General features: G+C 43.4%; 1 protein-coding gene across 2 annotated transcripts in view; it reads right to left on the reverse strand.

Moving 5' to 3' along the window:
* Positions 1-368: 368 nt before the first annotated feature.
* R3HDM4 (R3H domain containing 4) overlaps positions 369-23,445 on the reverse strand; it is a 102,790-nt gene continuing 79,713 nt past the window's right edge. Inside the window, exons 5-8 of one of the 2 annotated variants that reach the window (XM_077475648.1) lie at positions 13,775-13,860; positions 11,767-11,852; positions 3,792-3,847; positions 369-2,133 (exon numbers count right to left, since the gene is read on the reverse strand). In XM_077475648.1, the coding sequence (XP_077331774.1) occupies positions 2,030-2,133; positions 3,792-3,847; positions 11,767-11,852; positions 13,775-13,860 (332 nt within the window). In that variant the 3' untranslated portion in view covers positions 369-2,029. The remainder of the gene's footprint in view (positions 2,134-3,791; positions 3,848-11,766; positions 11,853-13,774; positions 13,861-23,445) is intronic. The other variant, XM_077475649.1, reaches the window with a different exon arrangement.

Here is a 23,445-nt window from a genome sequence, read left to right on the forward strand (position 1 = left end):
TATACTTTCCCTGCATCGAGGTAAAAAAACAAAACAAAAAAAAACTACGTTTAGAACTTGCTGTCCTCTCCCAGCTCCCTAAATACTTACCAGTCCTCAATCCAGCACTGTACTCTCTTCCTCTTCACACAGGGACTCAGGCAGCAGCAGTAGCTATTGGTGGGGCCAAGAGGCGCTGTGTATGTCTCTGGAGCGCAGCTCCACAGACACAACTCGGGAGCAGGCAGGAACAAAAAATTGCCCTTAGTAACCCTAAGTTCTGTACCAGGTAAATACATAAGAAATATCAAATGGGGGGAATAAAGATAGAGAGCACAGCAAGATAGAATAGATATTGTTATGATAAATAAGACACAGACACAAGAAACTCCAGTTGATATTGTCTTGGCATATGTATTACACTGATTGGTAACATAAACATAGATTTCACTCCATTTTCACGACCCACAGAAGTAATTTAAAACCAGGTGGCTGCATGCAATCCTTACAAAGTCTGAAAGGTTTTAACAAAATCATATAAAAAATGTCTCAAAGCTGCATTCACATCCAAACATGTTTTGGCACCGTGAAAAAGGAAACAGACTCAGTCCTAACATCTGAAAATATAGCCTAGATTTATAAAAAAAATATTAGTTTGATTAAGATACCACAATGTGGTAAGGATAACAGGAAATACATGACAGTGTCTCCCTACTTGTATTTGTATTACAAAATAGCACCATATTCTGCATCAAGAGCCAAGTATACCATTTTACAGATTGTGAACCCTGATGTAAAAGGTCATGAAAAGGCATAATCATGTAATCCATAGAAAAAAAGCCTAGGCAGTGACATGGTTACTAATCTAGTATGTCTCAGCATATGCAATCTTCTGGACTATGAGATTTTGGCCTGTTTGTGTAGCCATCTATACAATTAAATATGTACAATTTTACATTAATACATTCCACTTTAGGCCCATCTGTCAGAAAGAATTCTTAACATGATATAAATAAATGTGACTATACCAAGTTCTGAAAGAGCATTAAGAATAAATAGAAAGCAGCTTTAGACCCAGAACGAAACAAGAGCAATACAAAGAAAGATACGCCTACCATGTGCAAAGTAATAGCAAAAAGGCTGCCAGGAGTGTTATTTACAAATAGTGCATTTAGCAACAAATTCGACTTGGGGCATTTTCACACCATTTCAATGTGGTAACATGCACAATAAAATGCATTACGTGCATTGATACAATGCCATTTATTCTGAATAGCATCCCTATACACCTTCTCAGTGCACTACCAAAACACTTCGTGCATGATTTTCGGTCTGTTGTGACGTGTTGGGAATCCCTTTTAACTGAATGGGGTGACCGAACACCAACATACAAACCAACAAATTTTAACGTACATACGTTAAAGCATTGCAGCGGACTGGACTAGTGTGAACAGACCCTTAATCATAGCAACCAGTCAATGGTTCTAATGCAACTAGTACATCTTATATGGTTTGTAAACAAATTTAGAAGTAAATGCAATATATGTAAATAAAGCCGGCCATACATGGATCAAATTTCAGCAGGAACTGCAGAATTTCAATCCGTCTATTGGGACAGTGATTGTACAGAAGTTGATCTATCAATCGACTGCTATACAACCAGCCTGCCAGATAAATGCTGCTCGATCTACTGCTATAGCCAGCAGTGCTGATCACTGTATTCTGAACACAATCGCTCAGCGGGAGGGGTTCCCCCATCCACCATTAATGTGTGGATGGGGAATCTGGTCAGTTTTTTGCATTCAACCCACTGGTTGAAAAAAAGAAAAAGAACAAAGAAAAAACTAAATCATCTATTGGCTGCTTAACCCCCTGGAGGGATTAGAGCACTAGTGTGCAATAACTCATAGAAACCAAACAGTAGCTTCTGAGGGGTCAGCTTTTGTGCTAAAGTTACTGTGAATTATTGCACTGAGCTGTTTTTTGTACCCTGTTATTAAGACCTGTAGTTTAAAACACATTGTCGAGCAGCCACCACTTTATTTATGGGTCAGAATTTCATTTGCAGATAAGCGGAGAGAAGTAATTCTGGGGGGCAAAAATCTCTGTTCCTGTTCACCACACGCATCTGACGTTTGCCTTGGAAGTCGGAACCTATAAGAAAAAGTAGAATGGAAATGAGGATGACAGTACTGACAGCATTTATTCTCTTCTAAATTACAAGTGTCACAAAAACGGTTTACAAAATCATTTGAACATTAGCTGTACAAGCAAACATGCTACTAAAAATTATAATTGTTCATATTTAAGGAGTAACTCCCCACTTTTGTTGAGAAAAAAATGAATACCCCTCTGGGTGATCTATGTACATTACAAGGTTTTTAAACAAACTTTGATGCAAATTCCTACCTTTCTTTTTCTGAAGAAATCACTGTGTTTTTCTGTATCTATGTGGCAAAGTGAATCTGTATGGGAGTGGTTTCATAATTTGCAATCAGCTGCTACACATGCAGGGCTCTAATGAGGAAAACTGCAGGGTCTGCATTCCTTTAGTGGCGATTTCCTATTAGGAGTATCTCACCAAAAATTACATTTTTGTTGCAGGGGATGCCTGAAATCTGACTTTCATTTTAGTGTAGAAAATCAGTAAGTCAATCACACAAGCAGGAAATTATGTTTCTGGGGGGGCGTTCTGTACACATTCTGGGTACACAACTCCTCAAGGTAGCCACATTGCAAAATTAAAAAATTACAGAGCTGCAGATTGAAAAGGAAAGGTGAATCTTAATAAAAATGTAATTACAACAGGGCTTGAGTCGCAATTATATATGCTATTTTTTTTTTTTATTTGCTATTTTCTTCCCACAAAAGTGGAGTTCCTCTTTAAAGCTGAACTTCAAGCATGTATAAAAAGATCACCATTTAATTTATGTATTCCTATTACAATATTTTATTCTTTAAATACAGGAGGGTAGGAAAAAAAAAATGGGACTGTGAGCCAATTGCCCCCAACTGAACTCAGGAAGTTTGCAGACAGGATGGAGCAGAGAGATGACCTAATCACAGTGATGATGCTATTGCATTGTCCAACAAGCCTGCTAGCCTTCCTCACGAGAGTGTAAGAGCAGAATTCCAACTCTACGAATAAGGGCCCTTTTCACACTGATGCATTTTTTCCCCTTAAAATCCTATTGGACTTTTCACAGCACTGCACTGTGGATGCAGTGCATTTCGAAAAGTCCTGCATGCAGCAACTTTGGTGCAGTTTTGAAAACTGCACCAAAAACGCAGCTTACAATGAAAATTAATAGAAATCGTGGTAAAACTGCACCCACAATTTGCGTTTTTGAGTCACGTCCATTTTTCACAGGAGCAGGCAGCCCAAATACACACCATAATCACAGGGAAAATGCATTTGAAACAGTAAAATTGTGGTAAAAACGCATATGCATTTTTACCACGATTTTGCTACAGAACAGTGTGAAAGGGGCCTTAGTGAAACAAATCACATAAGTATTATAACTGCATATTTAGCAGTATGTCTGCAGCTCAGCTTTAAGTGTGCAATTTGTTCCACTATTTATACATATTTCTAAGTAGCGAAGAAAGAAGCTAAATTCATATAGTAAATAGACAAACACCTATAGTTTTATACCTATACATACATACATACATACATTCTTGAAAAAGCTAAAAAAAAAAAAAAAAAAAAAAAAAAAAAAAAAAAAACTTCAAGCACTTTAACAATCCATATAATATACTACAGACCTTCCTGCACTACCCCATCCCAATACAAATCCCAGAATTCTTACTAGCAGAGGCCAGATCCATGTACTGACACACAGCGTGCAGCAGGAGGCGCTGGTAACTGCGAGAAAACCAGATGAAATTATATATTTGACATGTACAGGTTATCTACAATTCATGACCAGTATAAATTATTGAATGGCATTTAACAGGATAACAATTATGACTTAAAAAAAAAAAAAAAACACAAAGGAAAAAGATTTAAAATTATACATTGAAACCAGTTTCCTATTTTACAGAGCATACATTTCATATAAATTTGAATTTATGTGTACCCTTTTGGTGGTATTTAATCACCTATGCAGTTTTTATTTTTTGCTCTATAAACAAAGAGCGACAATTTTGAAAAAAATAGATAAATTCTTTTACTTTTTGCTATAATACTTATCCCAACAAAAATATAAAAAAAATGTATTCATCAGTTTAGGCTGATAAATATTCTTCTACCTTTTTTTTGTTACCAAAAATAGTCGTATATTGATTGGTTTGTGCAAAAGTTATCATGTCTACAAACTATGGGATAGATTTAGGGACTTTTTTTTCATTGTTTTTACTGGTAATGGCAGTGATCTGTGTCTTTTAGCGAGACTGCGACATTGCGGCAGAACAATCTGACCCCAAAATGACATTTTTTGCACTGATCAATGTAAAAGGACACTGGCAGGGAAGGGGTTAGCACTAGGGGCTATCTAGGGTTTAACTCAGTGGTGGCGTGTCCATAAGAGTGTGCACGGGCACCACCCCCTCTCTCCAGCCACTCCTCTAACACCAATAGATAGATTTATGTATAGCCGCTGCCACTGCCTATTCGGGCGCCTTAATTACAGCGGCTGGCACCCATGCTAGGTGCTCGCAGGTCACTCAGCTGTGTTAAAAAAGTGAATATTCCCTTTCCTAGCACTAAACTGCCACTAAATCCGCCAATCAGGTGCTCGGATCTGTTACTGGTCACCTGATTGGCTGAAATGACAGGCGCTGTGATTAGATGCCTATCAGGCATCCAATCATAGCAGAGGACGGGAGAAGACTTTAAGGAGCTGTCCCACCGCCACAGGGCAAGTACAGATGGCGGGGAGGGGGTACGCTGACAGCATTTCATATGGCGCAGTGAGGGCTGCATTTCATATGGGGCACAGTGAGAGCAGCTTTTGATATAAGTGCACAGTAGAGCTGCACGATTCTGGCTAAAATGAGAATCACAATTTTTTTTCTCGCAGCGCAACATCATCTTTCACATTAAAACAAAAAAAAAAAATTGGGCTAACTTTACGGTTTCTCTCTTTTTTTTTTTTATTAATTGAAGTGAAAATTGCATTTGAAAGACCACTGGGCAAATACAGTGCGACATAAAATATTGCAGCAATTACCATTTTATTCCCTAGGGTCTCTGCTAAAATTTATATGTTTGGGGGTTCCAAGTAATTTTCTAGCAAAAAATATGGATTTTAACTTAAAGAAGTGTCAGAAAAAGATTTAGACTTAACTAAGTGGTTAAACTTCCTGGAAAATTTGTCAGTCTGCCCAGATTATTTATTTACACAGAAGTTCAAGCCCTTTGATCTAAGAAGGAAGCATAGTTACAATGTTGCAAGTTAAAAAAACTTAGCAGACTGCCCAGATGTTTTCTTTTGACAGCTGAGTGAGCAGTTTCTCCAATTGTTTATATGAAAGAATCTGCAACCTCTGCAGGAGGGGATGAATCGAGATCACAATTTTTTAACAATTAATTGTGCAGCTCTGGGGCACAGTGAGGCCTGCATTTGATATGGGGCACAGTGAGGCTGCAATTGATGGGGCTTTTTTTTCGTTTGTTTACGCCCCTCAAAAATTTTGACCACCAGCCTAGGTGAGTTCTAACTGTAGGGGGGATGGGCTGCCAGGGACATGACAGCGATCACTGTTCCCGATGACTGGGAACAGTAGATCTGTCAGAATGGGGATCTGCCTTGTTTACAAAGGCAGATCCCCATTCTGCCTCTGTACTAGATGACCGTGGGTCGCCGGGGGAAAGACCCGCGACCCACTGCGTGGGCCGACGTACAACGACGGGGATTCGCGCAGGGGAGCCAACCTGCCACAGTACAACTGCGGTGGGCGGTCTTTAAGTGGTCAAGGGTCCCACTCTGCAGCATGCAAATCCTACTAGCATTGCATCCAGTATAAAACAATGGGATTAACCAGAAACAATCAGTAACTATAGACATCAATTAGGGGGCGATCATATATACAATTATTAAATACTGCCAATCATCCAAAATCTTTGAAGCCCAACTGAACTTGCCGTTTAAATTAGTTAAATACATTCTAGGATCATCAAAACAAAATGTAAGCAAAATATTGTATAATCAGCCATAGCCTGAGAAGACATGCCTGTGTCCCACCTGCATGCTGCAGAGTGGGACCCTTGCTCTCTGTGGGGAAGCAGCGATCTGGTTGCAGTGGTCTCACAATGCCCCCTGCTGAGTCAGAGCTCTCCAATCGGAGTTATGGCTCTGACTCAGTAGGGGACCATGTCAGACCACTGTAACAAGGCCACTTCTCCACAGAGAGCAAGGGTGTTCCACTTTGCCATCGGGGGTCAGGCTTTTCTACTTACACTGTAGGTCAGTGATGGCGAACCTTGGCACCCCAGATGTTTTGAAACTACATTTCCCATGATGCTCCACTAAACTGAAGAGTGCATGAGCATCATGGGAAATGTAGTTCCAAAACATCTGGGGTGCCAAGGTTCGCCATCACTGCTGTAGGTGCTTTAACTGCTTCCTGACCACCTCACACTGATATACATTGGCAGAAGGGCACGTACAGGCAAACTAACGTACCTGTATGTTGCCCTTTAACCACTTTCAGACCGGACCATTTTGCTGGTCAATGACCAGAGGTCTTTTTACAATTTGGCACTGCGCTGCTTTAACTGGTAATTGCGCGGTCATGCAATGTTGTACCCAAACAAAATTTGCATCCTTTTTATCCCACAAATAGAGCTTTCTTTTAAAAGGTATTTGACTGACTCTGCGATTTTTATTTTTTGCGATATAAACGTAAAAAGACCGCAAATTTTGAAAAAAAATGATATTTTCTACTTTTTGTTATTAGAAAAATCCAATAAACTCAATTTTAGTCATACATTTAGGCCAAAATGTATTCAGCCACATGTCTTTGGTAAAAAAAAAGTCAATAACTGTATATTTATTGGTTTGCGCAAAAGTTGTCACATCTACAAACTAAGGTACGTTTTCTGGAATTTACGCAGCTTTTAGTTTATGACTGCCTATCTCATTTCTTGAGGTGCTAAAATGGCAGGGCAGTACAAAACCCCCCCAAATGACCCCATTTTGGAAAGAAGACACCCTAAGGAAATTGATAAGAGGCATGTTAAGCCCATTGAATATTTTATTTTTTTGCCTCAAGCGATTGAATAATGACAAAAAAATTTTTTTTTTACACAAAGTTGTCACTAAATGATATATTGCTCACACATGCCATGGTTATATGTGGAATTGTACCCCAAAATACATTCTGCTGCTTCTCCTGAGTACGGGGATACCACATGTGGTCGACTTTTTGGAAGCCTAGCCGCGTACGGGGCCCCGAAAGCCAAGCACCGCCTTCAGGATTTCTAAGGGCATACATTTGTAATTTCACTCCTCACTACCTATCACAGTTTTGAAGGCCATAAAATGCCAAGATGGCACAAAACCCCCACAAATTACCCCATTTTAGAAAGTAGACACCCCAAGCTATTTGCTGAGAGGCATGTTGAGTCCATGGAATATTTTATATTTGGCACAAGTTGCGGGAAAATTACAAACTTTTATTTATTTATTTATTTTTTTCACAAAGTTGTCACTAAATGATATATTGCTCACACATGCTATGGGCATATGTGAAATGACACCCCAAAATAAGTTCTGCTGCTTCTCCTGAGTACGGGGATACCACATATGTGGGACTTTTTGGGAGCCTAGCCACGTACGGGGCCCCGAAAACCAAGCACCGCCTTCAGGCTTTCTAAGGGCGTAAATTTTTGACTTCACTCCTCACTACCTATTACAGTTTTGAAGGCCATAAAATGCCAAGATGGCACAAAACCCCCACAAATTACCCCATTTTAGAAAGTAGACACCCCAAGCTATTTGCTGAGAGGCATGTTGAGTCCAAGGAATATTTTATATTTTGCCACAAGTTGCGGGAAAATTACAAACTTTTTATTTTTATTTATTTTTTTCACAAAGTTGTCACTAAATGATATATTGCTCACGCATGCCATGGGCATATGTGAAATGACACCCCAAAATAAATTCTGCTGCTTCTCCTGAGTACGGGGATACCACATGTGTGGGATTTTTTGGGAGCCTAGCCGCGTACGGGGCCCCGAAAGCCAAGAACCGCCTTCAGGCTTTCTAAGGGTGTAAATTTTTGACTTCACTCCTCACTACCTATTACAGTTTTGAAGGCCATAAAATGCCAAGATGGCACAAAACCCCCACAAATTACCCCATTTTAGAAAGTAGACACCCCAAGCTATTTGCTGAGAGGCATGTTGAGTCCATGGAATATTTTATATCTGGCACAAGTTGCGGGAAAAATACAAACTTTTATTTATTTATTTTTTTCACAAAGTTGTCACTAAATGATATATTGCTCACACATGCTATGGGCATATGTGAAATGACACCCCAAAATAAGTTCTGCTGCTTCTCCTGAGTACGGGGATACCACATATGTGGGACTTTTTGGGAGCCTAGCCGCGTACGGGGCCCCGAAAACCAAGCACCGCCTTCAGGCTTTCTAAGGGCGTAAATATTTGACTTCACTCCTCACTACCTATTACAGTTTTGAAGGCCATAAAATGCCAAGATGGCACAACCCCCCCCCCCCCCAAATGACCCCATTTTGGAAAGTAGACACCCCTAAATTTAGGGGTACACTAGTGAGACTCACAGGTAAAAAAGCACCTAGGCTGTCAGCGACTGTATCAAAACGCTACAAGAAAAACTGTTAGCGATCGCAGGGATCAGGTCTGACTCTGCAAACGCTGCAGTTATGTGTGTTGTGTTTTGTAAGTGACAGTGATCGATCGATACTGCACTTGGGTGGGCTGGTCTGGGCTTGGCGGAGGGGCTAAACTCAGGTGCTAGCAGGTATCTGGGCTGATCCCGCTAACAATGCGTTTTGGGAAACCTAAACTGCTGGTGACGCTAATATAGATCTGATCAGATACTATATTACTAAGGGAGGTGTATGCTGCGTGCGTGGGTGTTAGCGGTACTGGCACTAACCTGACGCTGCCTGGGGCGACGCAGACCTTATCTGACCCTCAAACCTATATCACCCGCCGGGTGATCAGGGGGTTAAACCTTTATTAGGTAATAAATGGCGGGTGCCGTGAAACTATAAAAAAATAACTAACCAACCAGCGTCACCTGTAACAGTTATATGGTGATCACTGGTGAAAGGGTTAACTAGGGGGCAATCAGGGGGCTTTATGCGGTAGTATATGGGGGTCCCTGGCGCTATAAAAAGCTGCGGCGAACCTAAATACCTACCTGCCTAACTAGCGTCACCTGTGACACTAATACAGCGATCAGAAAAACGATCGCTTATTAGGCTGGGTTCACACTGGAGCGATGTGGGAATGCCACGAATCCGCGGCGGGTTCCCGCATCGCATGCCTCCCGGCGGCAGTTCACACTGCCCTATGCGAACTGCTGGGAGTGTCAGTGAAATGTTAATGACACCCCCAGATCAGTTCGCATATCGCAGTGCGATCTGCAAACTCGGATCGCATGGTGTGAACACCCATGCGATCCGATTCTGCTGCGGACCAAAAAAAGGGTCCCGTGCGAGTTTGCGGCGGGTGCGACGCGAATTCAGCCATACTATCTGTATGGCTGAACTCGAATCGCACAGAGATCGGATGTGATTTGCACTGCAGTGCGGTGCGAATCACATCCGTTCTCATAAACCGCTGCAATGTGAACCCAGCCTTAGTGACACTGGCGACGGGGGGTGATCACTGGGTTAAACCTTTATTGGGGGGGTTAGGGGGGTACCTTAGAACTAAAGGGGGCTAACCCTAACTGCCCTAACAGTTATTACAGTCACAAATGACACCAATGCAAAAAAAAAATGCAATTGGTGTCACTGTGACTGGGGGGGCAGGGGTGATTGGGGGGGGGTGATCGGGGGGTGAAGGGGGGGTGAGAGTGTGCCTGGCATGTTCTACTGTGTAGTGTCGTGTTGGTGCAACTCACCGATCCTCTCTCCTCGGTGCCGGAACGAAAAATACCGACACGGAGGAGAGATTACATCACTTCCTCTGCCTGTGTTTACATTACAGGAGAGGAAGTGATGTCACGCTTCACTTCCATTCGTCAGGAGCGATTGCGAGGGGGTGGCCATGAATGAATGGCCGCCCCCTCATCCCGGATCGCTCCTGAACGGATACCGACCGCCGCTGGCACCGGGGGGGGGCCCGATCGGGCCCCCCACCCGCGGGAAGGCAGGGACGTACAGGTACGCCCATATGCCTGCCCGTGCCATTCTGTCGACGTATATCGTCGTGCGGCGGTCGGCAAGTGGTTAAGAGGCGGAGGGGTTGCTCTCGCAGGAAGCTCCGCGGACTCGATTGCCGCGTGGATACCTGTGATCGCCTCATGGAGAGGAAGAAATGGGGAGATGCTATAGTAAACAACATCTCCCCATTCTGCCAGGTAACAAGTGACACTTATCTCTGTTCCCTGTGATTGGAGCAGAGATCAGTGATGTGCACAACACAGCCATGGTCTCCACAGTTAGCAACACATCCCTAGGACACACTTAACCCCTACACTGCCACCTCCTGGTCAACTCCTTCACTGCCAACGTCATTTACACAGGAATCAGTGTATTTGCATAGCACTGATTGCTGTATAAATGACAATGGTCCCAAAAATGTGTAAAAAATGTCCGATGTGTCCGTCATAATGTCACAGTCATGATAAAAAAAAAAAAAAAAACGCTGATTGCCGCCATTTAAAAAAAAAATTTTTTTTATAAAAATGCCATAAAACTAGCCCCTATTTTGTAAACGCTATAACTTTTGCCCAAACCAATCAATAATCAATTATTGCGAATTTTTTTTAACCAAAAATATGTAGATGAATACATATCGGCCTAAACTCATGGAAAAAAATTTTTTTTTACATATTTTTGGGGGCTATTTATTATAGCAAAATGTAAAAAATAATGCGTTTTTTTTTCAAAATTGACGCTCTTTTTTGTTTATAGCACAAAAAAAAACAAAAAAAAAAAAAACGCAGGGGTGGTCAAATACTACCAAAAGAAAGCCCCGTTTGTGGGAGAAAAATGACGTCAATTTTGCTTGGGAGCCACGTCGTACCACCATGCAATTGTCAGTTAAAGCGACGCAGTGCCGAATCGCAAAAAGTGCTTTGGTCAGGAAGGGGGTAAATTCTTACGGGGCTTAAGTGGTAAAGGGCTTGTTCACATATATTGCAGTGACTGGCATTTTCCCACACTGGATTAACTCCAGCCACAGCTATGGCACATGAAAACAATTGTTTTCTATGTGTTCTGTTCACACTGAAATGCAGCTGGCAATTGTTTTTACATTCAGCTGTCAGCGGGGAACCCCATTGGCAGCTGATGAGTCGTCAGTTGTTAAGACACTAGCGGGTGCCAGCTCCTAACAACCGATGCAAAAACAGATCGTCCATTGACATCCATTTAGGTCTGCTCTCGTTTTCGTAAACAGAGGCAAACAAAGAAAAAAAAACACAAAAGGCCTGGGTCAACAGGCTTGGAAGGGACCAATGTTGTCACGAGTTTAACACCATAAATACCCTGACAATATTATAATTACTAAACACACAGATAGAAACAATAACAGATTTTTTTTTTTTTTTTTTACTTTATTGCGGATTTGTTCATTAAATGCTACTAAAAACGCAGTAAGGAAAAATATAGCATAAGTACCTGTTTTCCATCATGGCAGTATACACGGATTCTGGACTGACGGAGAAGAACGAGAGCATCTCTTCCTCCAAGCATTCAAGGGTACCCTGGAGGAAATGGGAAAAAAAAGGAAAGCTGTTACATAGCAATCTCAGCAACAGCTTAACCACACATATAAGGGCCTTTGCATTTTACTTCTGACAGGAGTTTAAGATTATGTTTTTTTTTCAGATGTGAAATGATGCATTTACATTTTCAATACGCCCTCATGGAGTAAAATGGATTTGCATGTGTATTGTTGCTTTTACCATGAATTGTGCTGCTTTGCAAATAACTTCTTTGCATTTAGCTTGCTTCAAAAGCTTAATAGCACGAAAAACAGCTGGACTAACTTTTATAGATGTAGCCACATTATTGAAATGTTGCCAAATGCAGCTAATAAAACCCCAGACTGGCAATTTTGTGGGGGGGAATGGGGGGGCGACGAAGGGTGGGCAGTTGATTTTTGTGAAATTGACTGATAAATAAAATGGCTATTCCATTTACCCTAGCAAACATTTATTTATGGATTATCAAAACATGTATTTCTGATGTTATTATATATATTTTTGGTTGTATATTCTGTTAGAAGTCATATTGTGTAACAATTGTCCTCATGCCCAAAGGACAAGGAGCCTTGGCATTGACATGTAAAGTAAAGTAAAGTATTTTGCATTTCAATCAAGATTTGACTTCAAAGACCCTTTAGCTAGCTAGTTCCCACTCTTTTTGTAAGACATATCAATTTGTGCTAGGCAGAGGATAAATGTTTTTCAAATCAACACTGTGTATTGTGCTGGGCTGTGCTGCTCTCCATGCTTATGTCTAAAACTATAGGCTTGTATATTAAAAACATCTTTGTTGAATGTGGCTTCAGCAGTCAACATGTTATTGAAACCCCTTGAGTTCTGGGAAATAAAACATTTCCAAATGTTAACCATCATTAAAGTGGTTGTAAACCCTGTACAACCACTTTTTGCTACAGGTAAGCCTATAATAAGGCTTACCTGTAGCTACACTGGATATCTCCTAAACCTGCACGGTTTAGGAGATATCCCCTGTAGGTTCTACTGATGAAGGCCAATGAGATGCCGACATGCATTTAGAGGGGAGGGGCCGAATCTGCGAAGCATCGTGAGTGTAGATTTGCGGTGAACGAAGTGATGATTTGAGACATGCCGTTTTAAAGTTTTTATCTTGTAAGTGGATTTGTTTTGGGGGTTTTTAATAAACATGCAAACAGTACACTATGGCACTTGTGTTTGTTGTTTCATGTCTATAACCTACGGAAGTAAGAGTGAGTAGCGTAATTGAGAAAGTGAAGGAAGGTTTGTCTGACAGCAATACAAACGCTGACTATTCGTTCTTGATCTTATTATTCTCTTTAAACCCTTCCCTTTCTTGTTTTGGATGATGCCTTCTACTTCCTTCCTTCGTATTTGCTAGAAGTGGTGGTCATCATTTAACTTTACAAAGAATTGTAAGTACTTTACATTTGCAAAAGATTGCGTTTGATCATTTTGAATTACATGTTTAATTGATGCCAAGCTGAAACTGTAACCAGCCTTACTCATGTAGATGTACTTTGCTTACGATTTACTCACTTTATATATGTTGCTTAAATATGCATAATAAATCCTTTTATTGGTAGAAAATGTTTTTATTATATATATATATATATATATATATATATATATATATGTGTATGTATGTATGTATGTATATGTTTTTTTTTTTCTCATTCCAGCTAACCCTTTATAAGCAGTTACAATGGTAATTGTTTTTTTTTCCCTTTCGGAAGAAAACCCCCTATCCATATTAAATGGTTAAGAAAGGAAGAAAGAAAGACCACAGCCAAGAATTGCTAAGCTGCAATGTAACACAATTTTGCCTTGGTTATACTGCTTTAACATATACTTTGGATGAATCATAGTGTTAAGGTTGTGGGTTTGCAGCAAGCCATTTAGTATGTTAATAAACAGTACTTAACCATTGGAATTTGACGTCTTTTAAGGGTACAACGTAGACTACGGTTAATCCTCTGGTAACACTCCTCGGCGGTGTAAGCAGGGTGCTCTTGAGCAAAAACAAATACACATAAATAAAATTTAGCAACGCATCAACAGAAAATGACGATCCTTCCACTGAACAAGCGGATTAAACATCACATTGTGTTTTCACATCACATTTTTAGTGGGAGTCAACGCTGGACTTTGGATACAGTGAATGGATTTCTTTAAAATGAAAATAGCATCCAAAATCTGATTGTACATTTATGTTGTTCTGAAATAATATGGTTTCTTATTCATCTTTCTGTACAATGTTCTAGCGCTGTTTAAATGAAGTGTAATGCCAAACAAAACTCCCAGCCCCGCCCCGCCCCCAACTTTCTTTTGGATAGGATGAAAAAACGCAGTTGGGTGTAACAAGTTGTCCGCTTGCCCCCTGAATCCTTACTGTGGAGGAGTGTGGGGTATGTAGCAAGATGGCGGCGAAGAAAAGTCACTTTTCTTCACATTCTGAAAGGTCACCTAATCTGATGAAACACCTGCAAGATTGGGCTGAGGGCAGGAAGTAAATGTGTGTTTTTTTAAAGTGATTTCTCAGCAAAATAAGCATGGAGATGTGGATGGATGGAAGACTTTGGTTTGAATTAAATAGAAATTTAATTTTGTGGTGCTTAGATGCAAAATAGTTCCACTTATCCATTTCACCACTAGGCACTTCAACCCCCTTCCTAACCAGACCAATTTTCAGCTTTTGGTGCTCTCACACTTTGAATGATGTTGTTTGTTTAAACTTCGCAAATTAGTGATTTTTCTGCATATATTTTGGGCAAAATTTATGCTGCTACATATCTTTGGTAAAAATAATCAAAATTGGTGTATACTATTTGGTCTTTATGAAAGCTATAGAGTCCACAAGCTATGGTGCTAATCTCTGAAAATTGATCACACCTGAAGTACTGATGGGCTATCTCATTCCCTCAGACCCCAACATGCCAGGAAAGTACAAATGCCCCCCAAATGACCCCTTTTTGGAAAGTAGACATTCCAAGGTATTTAGAAAAAAGCACGGTGAGGTTTTTGAAGTTGTAATTTTTTTCCCACAATTCTTTGCAAAATCAAGTTATTTTCTTTTTTTGTCATATTATCAGGTTATTTCTCACACACAGCATATGCATACCACAAATTACACCCCAAAATACATTCTGCTACTCCTCCTGAGTATGGCGATACCACGTGTGAGACTTTTACACAGCCTGGCCACATACAGAGGCCCAACATGCAGGGAGCACCATCAGGCGTTATAGGAGAATACATTTCAAGTCTAATTTGACTATCCAATTACACTTTGAGGCACTGTAGTAGCATGGATGCAAACTGATGTGGCATGGATGAGCCATTGATGTGGATGGCTGGGTATGGCTAAGTACGGATGGAAGGACGGATGGATGGATGAGTATGGGCAGAGTACGGATGGACGGAAGGATGGATGGATGAGTATGGGCAGAGTATGGATGGATGGATGAGTATGGGCAGAGGATGGATGGATGAGCGTGGGCAGAGTATGGACGGATGAGTATGGGCAGAGTATGGATGGACGGATGAGTATGGGCAGAGTATGGATGGACGGATGAGTATGGGCAGAGTATGGATGGACGGATGAGTATGGGCAGAGTATGGATGGACGGATGAGTATGGGCAGAGTATGGATGGACGGATGAGTATGGGCAGAGTATGGATGGACGGATGAGTATGGGCACAGTATGGATGGACGGATGAGTATGGGCACAGTATGGATGGACGGATGAGTATGGGCACAGTATGGATGGACGGATGAGTATGGGCAGAGTATGGATGGATGGATGAGTATGGGCAGAGTATGGATGGATGGATGAGTATGGGCAGAGTATGGATGGATGAATGAGTATGGGCAGAGTATGGCTGGACGGATGGACGAGTCTGGGCAGAGTATGGCTGGACGGATGGACGAGTCTGGGCAGAGTATGGCTGGACGGATGGACGAGTCTGGGCAGAGTATGGCTGGACGGATGGACGAGTCTGGGCAGAGTATGGCTGGACGGATGGACGAGTCTGGGCAGAGTATGGCTGGACGGATGGACGAGTCTGGGCAGAGTATGGCTGGACGGATGGACGAGTCTGGGCAGAGTATGGCTGGACGGATGGACGAGTCTGGGCAGAGTATGGCTGGACGGATGGACGAGTCTGGGCAGAGTATGGCTGGACGGATGGACGAGTCTGGGCAGAGTATGGCTGGACGGATGGACGAGTCTGGGCAGAGTATGGCTGGACGGATGGACGAGTCTGGGCAGAGTATGGCTGGACGGATGGATGAGTCTGGGCAGAGTATGGATGGACGGATGGACGAGTCTGGGCAGAGTATGGATGGACGGATGGACGAGTCTGGGCAGAGTATGGATGGACAAGTATGGGCAGAGTATGGCTGGACGGATGGACGAGTCTGGGCAGAGTATGGCTGGACGGATGGACGAGTCTGGCCAGAGTATGGCTGGACGGATGGACGAGTCTGGCCAGAGTATGGCTGGACGGATGGACGAGTCTGGCCAGAGTATGGCTGGACGGATGGACGAGTCTGGCCAGAGTATGGCTGGACGGATGGACGAGTCTGGCCAGAGTATGGCTGGACGGATGGACGAGTCTGGCCAGAGTATGGCTGGACGGATGGACGAGTCTGGCCAGAGTATGGCTGGATGGATGGCCGAGTATGGGCAGAGTATGGCTGGACGGATGGACGAGTCTGGGCAGAGTATGGCTGGACGAGTATGGGCAGAGTATGGCTGGATGGATGGACGAGTCTGGGCAGAGTATGGCTGGACGGATGGACGAGTCTGGGCAAAGTATGGCTGGTCGGATGGACGAGTATGGGCAGAGTATGGCTGGACGGATGGACGAGTATGGGCAGAGTATGGCTGGACGGATGGACGAGTATGGGCAGAGTATGGCTGGATGGATTGAAGAGTATGGGCAGAGTATGGCTGGATGGATTGCCGAGTATGGGCAGAGTATGGCTGGACGGATGGACGAGTATGGGCAGAGTATGGCTGGACGAGTATGGGCAGAGTATGGGCAGAGTATGGCTGGACGAGTATGGGCAGAGTATGGCTGGACGAGTATGGGCAGAGTATGGCTGGATGGATGGACGTGTATGGGCAGAGTATGGCTGGACGGATGGACGTGTATGGGCAGAGTATGGCTGGACGGATGGACGTGTATGGGCAGAGTATGGATGGACGGATGGATGAGTATGGGCAGAGTATGGAAGGATGGATGGACGGGTTTGGATGGACAAGTATGGATGGACGGATGAACGAGTATGGATGGACGAGTATGGATGGACGAGTATGGATGGACGAGTATGGATGGACAGATTGACGAATATGGGCAGAGTATGGATGGACGGATGGATATGTGTATAGGCAGAGTATGGATGGATGGATGGATGTGTATGGGCAGAATATGGATGGACGGATGGATGAGTATGGGCAGAGTATGGCTGGATGGATGTGTATGGGCAGAGTATGGATGGACAGATGGATGTGTATGGGCAGAGTATGGATGGACGAGTATCGGCACAGTATGGATGGACGGATGGATGAGTATGGGCAGAGTATGGCTGGATGGATGTGTTTGGGCAGAGTATGGATGGACGGATGGATAAGTATGGGCAGAGCATGGCTGGACGGATGGATGAGTATGGGCAGAGCATGGCTGGATGGATGGATGAGTATGGGCAGAGTATGGCTGGACGGATGGATGAGTACGGGCAGAGCATGGCTGGACGGATGGATGAGTATGGGCAGAGCATGGCTGGATGGATGGATGAGTATGGGCAGAGTATGGATGGACGGACGAGTCTGGGCAGAGTATGGCTGGACGGATGGACGAGTCTGGGCAGAGTATGGCTGGACGGATGGACGAGTCTGGGCAGAGTATGGATGGACGGATGGATGAGTCTGGGCAGAGTATGGATGGACAAGTATGGGCAGAGTATGGCTGGACGGATGGACGAGTCTGGGCAGAGTATGGCTGGACGGATGGACGAGTCTGGGCAGAGTATGGCTGGACGGATGGACGAGTCTGGCCAGAGTATGGCTGGACGGATGGACGAGTCTGGCCAGAGTATGGCTGGACGGATGGACGAGTCTGGGCAGAGTATGGCTGGACGGATGGACGAGTCTGGGCAGAGTATGGCTGGACGGATGGACGAGTCTGGGCAGAGTATGGCTGGACGGATGGACGAGTCTGGGCAGAGTATGGCTGGACGGATGGACAAGTATGGGCAGAGTATGGCTGGATGGATGGACGAGTATGGGCAGAGTATGGCTGGATGGATGGCCGAGTATGGGCAGAGTATGGCTGGACGGATGGCCGAGTATGGGCAGAGTATGGCTGGACGGATGGACGAGTATGGGCAGAGTATGGCTGGATGGATGGACGAGTCTGGGCAGAGTATGGCTGGACGGATGGACGAGTCTGGGCAGAGTATGGCTGGTCGGATGGACGAGTATGGGCAGAGTATGGCTGGACGGATGGACGAGTATGGGCAGAGTATGGCTGGATGGATGGACGAGTATGGGCAGAGTATGGCTGGACGGATGGCCGAGTATGGGCAGAGTATGGCTGGACGGATGGACGAGTCTGGGCAGAGTATGGCTGGACGAGTATGGGCAGAGTATGGCTGGATGGATGGACGAGTTTGGGCAGAGTATGGCTGGATGGATGGACGAGTCTGGGCAGAGTATGGCTGGTCGGATGGACGAGTATGGGCAGAGTATGGCTGGACGGATGGACGAGTATGGGCAGAGTATGGCTGGATGGATGGACGAGTATGGCCAGAGTATGGCTGGATGGATTGCCGAGTATGGGCAGAGTATGGCTGGACGGATGGACGAGTATGGGCAGAGTATGGCTGGACGAGTATGGGCAGAGTATGGGCAGAGTATGGCTGGACGAGTATGGGCAGAGTATGGCTGGACGGATGGACGTGTATGGGCAGAGTATGGCTGGATGGATGGACGTGTATGGGCAGAGTATGGCTGGACGGATGGATGAGTATGGGCAGAGTATGGAAGGATGGATGGACGGGTTTGGATGGACAAGTATGGATGGACGGATGAACGAGTATGGATGGACGAGTATGGATGGACGAGTATGGATGGACGGATTGACGAATATGGGCAGAGTATGGATGGACGGATGGATATGTGTATAGGCAGAGTATGGATGGATGGATGGATGTGTATGGGCAGAATATGGATGTGGTTGGAATGGGCACTGAGCAGCGCTGTGGACACTACACATCCAGCCCACAGCGCTGCTGCAAACGATCCCTCCCCCTCTCCCCTCACACTGTACCGATCAGTACAGAGAGGGGAGAGAGGAACCAGACATGACGCCGGTTTGTTGTTGTGGTCGCTCCGTCATTTGACAGAGCGATTGTGAAACGTGATGCGCCGGGTCTTCCGTCACGTATCTTTTCAGGGGCGCTGGAGCAAGATTGTGGGAGGACTCCCTCCCAGAATAAGTCGACCGTGCTGTAGCTGTCTTTAAGCTATGGTCCAGTCGGCACGAGGTTAAAACTGAAGTCTAGTTAAAAAAATAAATAAATTTGGCTACAGCTTTAGTCACATAACTGATCTGCAATACAACTCCAATTCGGAAAAAAAAGTTGGGACACTGTTTAACCCCTTCCCGACCGGCGCACGCCGATGTACAGCAGAATGGCACGGGCAGGCATATTGGCATACAGGTATGTCCCATTTTAAATGCCGCCCTGCCATCGCAAGCACCGCGCTGGCGGCACGCTCGCGTGCCGGTCAGGACCCCTGTGAGTCCAGTCGCGGGTCCCGCGGACTCGATCGCCGCGGGCATACCCGCGATCGTCTCACGGGGTGGCTGAACAAGGAGATGCCGTTGTAAACAGCATCTCCCCATTCTGCCTAGCAACAAGTGACGCTGATCTCTGCTCCATGTGATTGGAGCAGAGATCAGTGTTCACTAAAACAAAGCCTAGCCCCCCACAGTTAGTAACACGCCCCTAGGAACACTTAACCCCTACACTGCCACCCACTGGTTAACCTCTTCACTGCCAGTGTCATTTACACAGGAATCACTGCATTTGCATAGCAGTGATTTCTGTATAAATGACAATTGTCCCCAAAAATGTGTCAAAAATGTCCGATGTGTCCGCCATAATGTCGCAGTCACAATAAAAATCGCTGATCACCGCCATTACTAGTAAAAAAAAATTATTAATAAAAATGCCATAAAACTATCCCCTATTTTGTAAACGCTATAACTTTTGCGCAAACCAATCAATAATCGCTTATTGAGATTTTTTTTACCAAAAATATGTAGAAGAATACGTATCGGCCTAAACTGAGGGAAATTTTTTTATTATATCTATTTTTGGGGATATTTATTATAACAGAAAGTAAAAAAATAATGCGTTTTTTTTTAAATTCTCGCTCTATATTTGTTTATAGCACAAAAAAAACAACGCAGAGGTGATCAAAAAAAAAGGACGTCAATTTATTTTGGGAGCCACGTCGCACGACCGCACAATTGTCAGTTAAAGCGACGTAGTGCCAAATCGCAAACAGTGGTCTGGTCTTAAGCCAGCAAAATGGTCCGGTCTGAAAGTGGTTAAAATCATAAAAACAGAATGCAATTATTTGCACCTCTCATAGATCCATATAGTTAACCAACAAAAGAAAAGAAACATTAAATGTTTTAAACTGAGAAAATTAACCATTTAACCTCTTCCTGTCTGTGCTACAGCCGAATGGTGGCTACAGCGTGGACCTACTTTGCCGGGAGGGCGTCAGTAGAAATCCTCCCGTGCTCGAGCAGCCTGTGCGCACCCTGTGATCAGCGAGTCTATGAAACTCGGCTGATCACAGATTGTAATAAGGGGTTAATCCCGACCCATTGCCATGTAATCAGCTGTCAGCCAATGACAACTTATCATGTGATGTAAACAGACCGGTAATCTGCAATTTTTTCTCCTTGCGCTGATAGTGCGAGGAGAAAAAAAAAAGCCGATCACCGGCGCCTGTGAGAGGGACATCAGTCCTGATCGTGGAGAAGCTCTGCAGAGTCATCTGTACCCACCTGTGCCACCTACCAGTGCCCACAGTGGCACCTATAAATGTCATCAATCGGTGCATCATCACCAGTGCTGCCTATCAATGCCACCTGCCAGTGCCCATCAGTGACAACTACCAGTGCCACCCATCAGGGTTCATCAGTGCTGCCTCATCATCGCAGTCTTATCAGTGCCTATCAGTGTTGCCTGATCTGTGCAAAAATTACAAGTTTGAAAAATGTTATAACAAACTATGAAACATGCTTTTTTTTCCCCCCAAAAAATCTGTCTGTCTTTTTGTTTAGCAAAAAATAAAATACCACCAAAAGAAAGCTATATTTGTGTGACAAAAATTATAAAAATGTAATCTGAGTACAGTGTTACATGACTGCGCAATTATCAAAGTGCGACAGCCCTGAAAGCTAAAAATTGGTCTGGGCAGGGTAAGTGCCCAGTAAGCAAGTGGTTAAGAAAAAAAATAAGTGTTACATTTTAAAATTGATGACAGCACTCAAAAAAGTTGGTACAGGGCCATGTAAATGTTGTAAACATTAGGGAACTGGGGAGACCAGTTGCTGGAGTTCGGACGGCGGCATTTCTGGATCATGTTCAGATATGGCTTCTTCTTTGCATGATAGAGCTTTACCTTGCATTTATGGATTGTAATGTAATTACAAAATGTACAGTGGATATAAAAATCTACACACCACTGTTAAAATGTCAAGTTTCTGTGATGTAAAAAAATATATATATATATACGAAAGATAAAATATTTCAGAACTTTTCCCACCTTTAATGTGACCTATAAACTGTACAACTCGGTTTAACAGCAAACTGAAATTTTTTATGTGGAGGGAAGTAAAAATAAACTAAAATAATATGGTTGCATAAGTGTGCACACCCTTAAACGAATACTTTGTTGAAGCACCTTTGATTTTAATACAGCACGTACGAGTCTCTCAGTATGACCCATCTCGACTTGGCAATATTTGCTAACTCTTTGCAAAAACACTCCAAATCTGTCAGATTACGAGGGCATCCCCTGTGCACAGCCCTCTTCAGATCACCGCACAGATTTTCAATCGGATTCAGGTCTGGGCCATTCCAAAACTTTAATCATCTTCTTCTGGTGAAGCCATTCCTTTGTTGATGTGGATGTATGCTTGGCTCCTTGTCATGCTAAAAGATGAAGTAACTCTTCAGGTTCAGCTTTCTAGCAGAAGCCGTAAGGTTTTGTGCCAATATTGACTGGTATTTGGAACTGTTTATAATGCCCTCTACCTTGACTAAGGCCCTTGTTCCAGCTGAAGAAAAACAGCTCAAAAGCATTATGCTGCCACCACCATGCTTCACTGTGGGTATGCTGTTTTTCTGGTGATTTTAAGGGGAAAAAAGTGCGTGTTATACGCCAATAAATACGGTACATCGTTTTTGCTCCCAACATATCTTTTGGAATTATGGCCAAAAAGTTCAACCTTGGTTTCATCAGACCAGAACACATTTTCCCTGCTTTTGGGAGACTTCAGATGTGTTTTTGCTAAATTTAGCTGGGCTTGGATGTTTTATTTTTGGTAAGAAAAGGCTTCCGTCTTGCCACTCTACCCCAGACATATGAAAAAATACAGGAGATTGTTGTCATGTGTACCACACAGCCAGTACTTGCCAGATACTCCGGTAGCTCCTTTAAATGTTGCTGCAGGCCTCTTGGCAGCCTCCCTGACGAGTTTTCTTCTAGTTTTTTTCATCAATTTTGGAGGGACATACAGTTTTTGGTAATGTCACTGTTGTGCCATATTTTCTCCACTTAACAATGACGGTCTTCACTGTGTTTCATAGTATATCTAATCCCTTGGAAATTCTTTTGTATCAGTCAGGGGAAGGGTACCTTTTAACAATGAGATCCCGTGGCTTTTGCTGTAGGATGAGACTAAGAAAATGTCAGGAAAGAACTACTAGAACAGCTGAACTTTATTTGGGGTTAATCAGAGGCACTTCAAAATGATGGCAGGTGTGTACTGACTCCTATGCAACATGAGTTTGAATGGGATTGCTCAATTCTGAGCATAGCTACATCCCCAGTTATAAGAGGGTGTTGCACATTTATGCAATCACGTTATTTTATTTTTACTCCCTCCAACCCTTAAAAGATTTCAGTTTGTTTGTCAATTGATTTGTACAGTTTATAGGTCACATTTAAAAGGTGGAAAAAGTTTTGAAATGATTACTCTTTCTCTCTTTTTTTTTTTTTTTTTTTACATCATAGAAACCTGACATTTTAAAAAGGGGTGTATAGACATTTTATGCCCACTGTACTCACAGACAGTGATTTTTGAAAGTATCCCTGGGCCCATGCATTGAGGTCCATCACAGAATCATGCCCGTTTTTAATGCAGTGCCATCTGAGGGCCTGAAGATCACAGGCATCCAATATGGCTCTTCGGGCCTGGTCACTCGCATACAGATATTTCTCCATATTCTCTCTGGGAGAAGACGCTCAGAGCTATTTGTTTAATAAAGGACTTGTCAAAA

The sequence above is a fragment of the Lithobates pipiens genome, unplaced genomic scaffold (genome assembly GCF_037356315.1).
Source record: "Lithobates pipiens isolate NorthernLeopardFrog02 unplaced genomic scaffold, aLitPip1_a1.2 Scaffold_13, whole genome shotgun sequence".
Taxonomy (NCBI): domain Eukaryota; kingdom Metazoa; phylum Chordata; class Amphibia; order Anura; family Ranidae; genus Lithobates; species Lithobates pipiens.